Here is a 3020-nt window from a genome sequence, read left to right as displayed (position 1 = left end):
ATGTTGAAGGTAAAAAAGATGTAATTTCCTGGACAATTATGCTAAAAAAATATATTCATGCTGGGGATCTTGAATATGCAAGATTAATCTTCGATAGCATGCCATTGAGGGATTTAATCTGCTGGAACATCATGTTAAATGCATATTCTCACAAGGAAAGCACAAAGGAGACAGTTGAAATGTTCAATTCCATGCCTGCACACGATGTAATTTCGTGGACTACTATGGTATTTACATATGCTTCTTCTGGGCAAATTAGTTTAGCAAAAAAAATGTTTGATGCAATGCCAGAATGGGATGCTGTGTGTTGGGCTACAATGTTGTCTGCATTGGCACAATTCTTGAAATTTACCGAAGTTCAAAATATGATTCAAGATGTTCCTCTGCAAGATTTATTTGCAAGAAATGCAGTTCTTTTAGCACTTGCCCAAATGGGGCATTTTGTTTGTGCCGAACAAATGTTTCAGAAAATGGAAAAGCGGGACATTGTGTCATGGAACACGATGCTTAAGGTGTATTCCGGTGCTGGAGAGCTTCACAAAAGCAAGCGTGCTTTTGATACCATGCCACAGCACAACTTGGTCTCGCTGAATTCCCTGCTCTCTCTATATTCTCTCCACGGGCATGTAGAACTTGCGAAAGAAGTCTTCAGCTCCTTACCGCAGCAAAGCTTGATGTCGTTTACAACCATGATAAATCTCTACGCCCATCTTGGAGACATTGACAATGCCAAGGTGTTGTTTGATCAGATGCCTGTTCATGACTCTGTTGCATCAAATGCAATGTTGTGTGCTTATGTCCAAAACAACAATCTTCTTAAAGCCAGGGAAATTTTTAACAGCATGGCCTATAGAGATTTTGCATCATGGACAACCCTCATGTCGGCATACTCTCAAGATGGCAATGTTCTCGAAGCTAGGCATCTGATGTCTCAGATCCCATGCTTCAACATAGTGGTTTGCAATGTAATATTATCTTTTGATTTGTTAGAAAAATCAAAACATCTGTTTGATACCATGCCGCAGAGGGACATAGTGACGTGGACGACTATGATCAGCAGATATGCCCAGGCTGGGCATATCAACGTTGCCAACTTTCTCTTTGAGACAACACCTCAACACAATCTAGTGACATGGAATGTCTTGCTAGAAGCTTATTACTCACAAGGCTCCGTTGTTCATATTGGAAATCTGTTTTCTAGAATGCCTATAAAGGATCTTGTGTCCTGGAATCTTGTCTTGACAGCATATGCCTCATTTGGGCATTTGCGAGATGCTTTCGGCATTTTTGCCGGGATGCCCAGAAAGGATCTGGTATCCTGGACAGCCATGCTGGCAGCATATTCTAACAACGGCAGCCCGGACGATGCCTTCTACGCATTTAACCTCTTGGTTTTCGAGGGGCATCTTCCGGACGAGGCATGCTTCACGTCCTACTTAGCCGCGTGCGTTAATCTTGGCGACGTAAATCGTGCCAGATCTTGCCTCGCGTCTCTCACAAGTGATTACAGCCTAACACCTTTGAAGCTCCACTTCTCATGCATCATTGGAGTGCTATGCCGGACTTTCAATTTCGCAAAGTCCCTGGAGCTAATGGAAGCCATGCCTTTCGTGCCCGATGTTTTAGACTGGACGTGCTTGCTTGGAACATCAACTAGCTACACGAATAATCTGTTAAAAAGGTGACAAAACAATGAGACAAAGATTTCTTACACTAAGCCTACCAAAGTTAGTATTAGTTTCCACGATTTAATTACACTGCTCTCAGCAAAACCGATCAAAAACTCTCCTTCTCATGTTAGCTCTCACACACTTTTCTCTCTCGCGTCTCGCTCTCCCTCTCTCACTATTTCTTCATCGTCACTTCCCGTTTAACCAGTCCAAGCACCGCTGGAGCTTGCTACCGACACTGGCACCGCTTGCGATCGAGGAACTGGGCTGTGGAGTGGAGACTGGAGAGGAGGAGATTGTCCTACCAAAACGTTGGAATGCAATCCTTCACCTCCTGCTAGAATCAAACTTGAGCAATCGAGAGAACTTCCAGAGGAATCGGACCAGAGAGACATACTCTGAGGCTGCGAGAGTTGCGAAGGAGGTCCAAGCGGTCCTTGCTGCATCTGCAGCGGTTGTCCTTGCATCATAGCCTGGTAAAACAACATAAATGAAACATTGCTCGTTTCCCTTCCATTACACAGTCAAATAGAATACCTGAGGATATTGGTGGATGTAAACGAGGGGAGGTTGTCCATAGATGACTTGCTGTGGATACTGCTGCAAAACACAAAACACGAGAGAACTAAGACCAAAGAAGACAAAGAGAAAAACTAAAGAAAAGGGCGCGTACGTTTGGATGAGGATAAGCGGGTGTAGGTTGCATCGTTGGAGGCATATAGCGTATTGCCTGTTGCTGTCCGTAGGGACTTGCACCAACCTGTAAGAAATCACAACTAAGAACTTCCTGTCAATCTTTGGGACAACTGGGATCACCTGTGCTTGTGTTTGTGGAGGCAACTTAATCGGAGGACCAGCAGGACCTGGAATGAAAGTCGCAGAAGGTTGAATGTAAGGCGAAGTCGTGACACCAGTCGCAGCCATGGTGTTATTGTACTGCGTATATTGAGCCGGTTGTCCGGGCTGCTGCATGTACACGGGCATTCCTTGCATCGGGGCAACCGGAACTCCCGCGGGCACGTAGATTGGACTCGGATTGATTGGAGAAGCCGGCCTTGCTGGGGGAAAGCTCGGCGTGAACACCTTTGCATTCGGATTTAGCTTAAACTCCTGCTTCCGAAAGCGTCAAGAATGTGAAAACAATCACAAGCTACACACCTTTGCGTTCGGATTTAACAACGACTTCTTGTTGCCCGTAGCAGAATTGTTGGCAGCAGATGCTGGAGCAGCCGGTGTGGATGGCCTGTCTGCTTCGATTTCTGGCGAGGGAGACTCGGACGCTTTCGGTGCAGCTGGCTTGATCGGACTACGTGGCCGAGAAGATGAAACGGAGTTCGTGCCCGAGCTGAG

General features: G+C 45.8%; 2 protein-coding genes across 2 annotated transcripts in view; one reads left to right on the top strand and one right to left on the bottom strand.

Annotated features, from left to right (window-relative positions):
- The first annotated feature begins 98 nt into the window (after positions 1–98).
- On the top strand, positions 99–1685 carry LOC112348181 (pentatricopeptide repeat-containing protein At4g02750-like). The gene has a single exon (XM_024680301.1). It carries the CDS (start codon positions 99–101, stop codon positions 1683–1685), a length of 1587 nt encoding a protein of 528 aa, XP_024536069.1.
- A 19-nt stretch (positions 1686–1704) lies between these two features.
- Positions 1705–3020, bottom strand: part of LOC9657273 (polyadenylate-binding protein-interacting protein 4) — a 3818-nt gene continuing 2502 nt past the window's right edge. Inside the window, exons 11-16 of the mRNA XM_024680296.1 lie at positions 2829–3015; positions 2487–2780; positions 2344–2430; positions 2208–2270; positions 2068–2143; positions 1705–2007 (exon numbers count right to left, since the gene is read on the bottom strand). Coding sequence (XP_024536064.1) covers positions 1871–2007; positions 2068–2143; positions 2208–2270; positions 2344–2430; positions 2487–2780; positions 2829–3015 — 844 coding nt within the window. The 3' untranslated portion in view covers positions 1705–1870. The remainder of the gene's footprint in view (positions 2008–2067; positions 2144–2207; positions 2271–2343; positions 2431–2486; positions 2781–2828; positions 3016–3020) is intronic.

The sequence above is a fragment of the Selaginella moellendorffii genome, unplaced genomic scaffold, assembly GCF_000143415.4.
Source record: "Selaginella moellendorffii unplaced genomic scaffold, v1.0 SELMOscaffold_1, whole genome shotgun sequence".
In the NCBI taxonomy this organism is placed as follows: Eukaryota; Viridiplantae; Streptophyta; class Lycopodiopsida; order Selaginellales; family Selaginellaceae; genus Selaginella; species Selaginella moellendorffii.
This window is presented reverse-complemented; position numbering and strand designations above follow the sequence as displayed.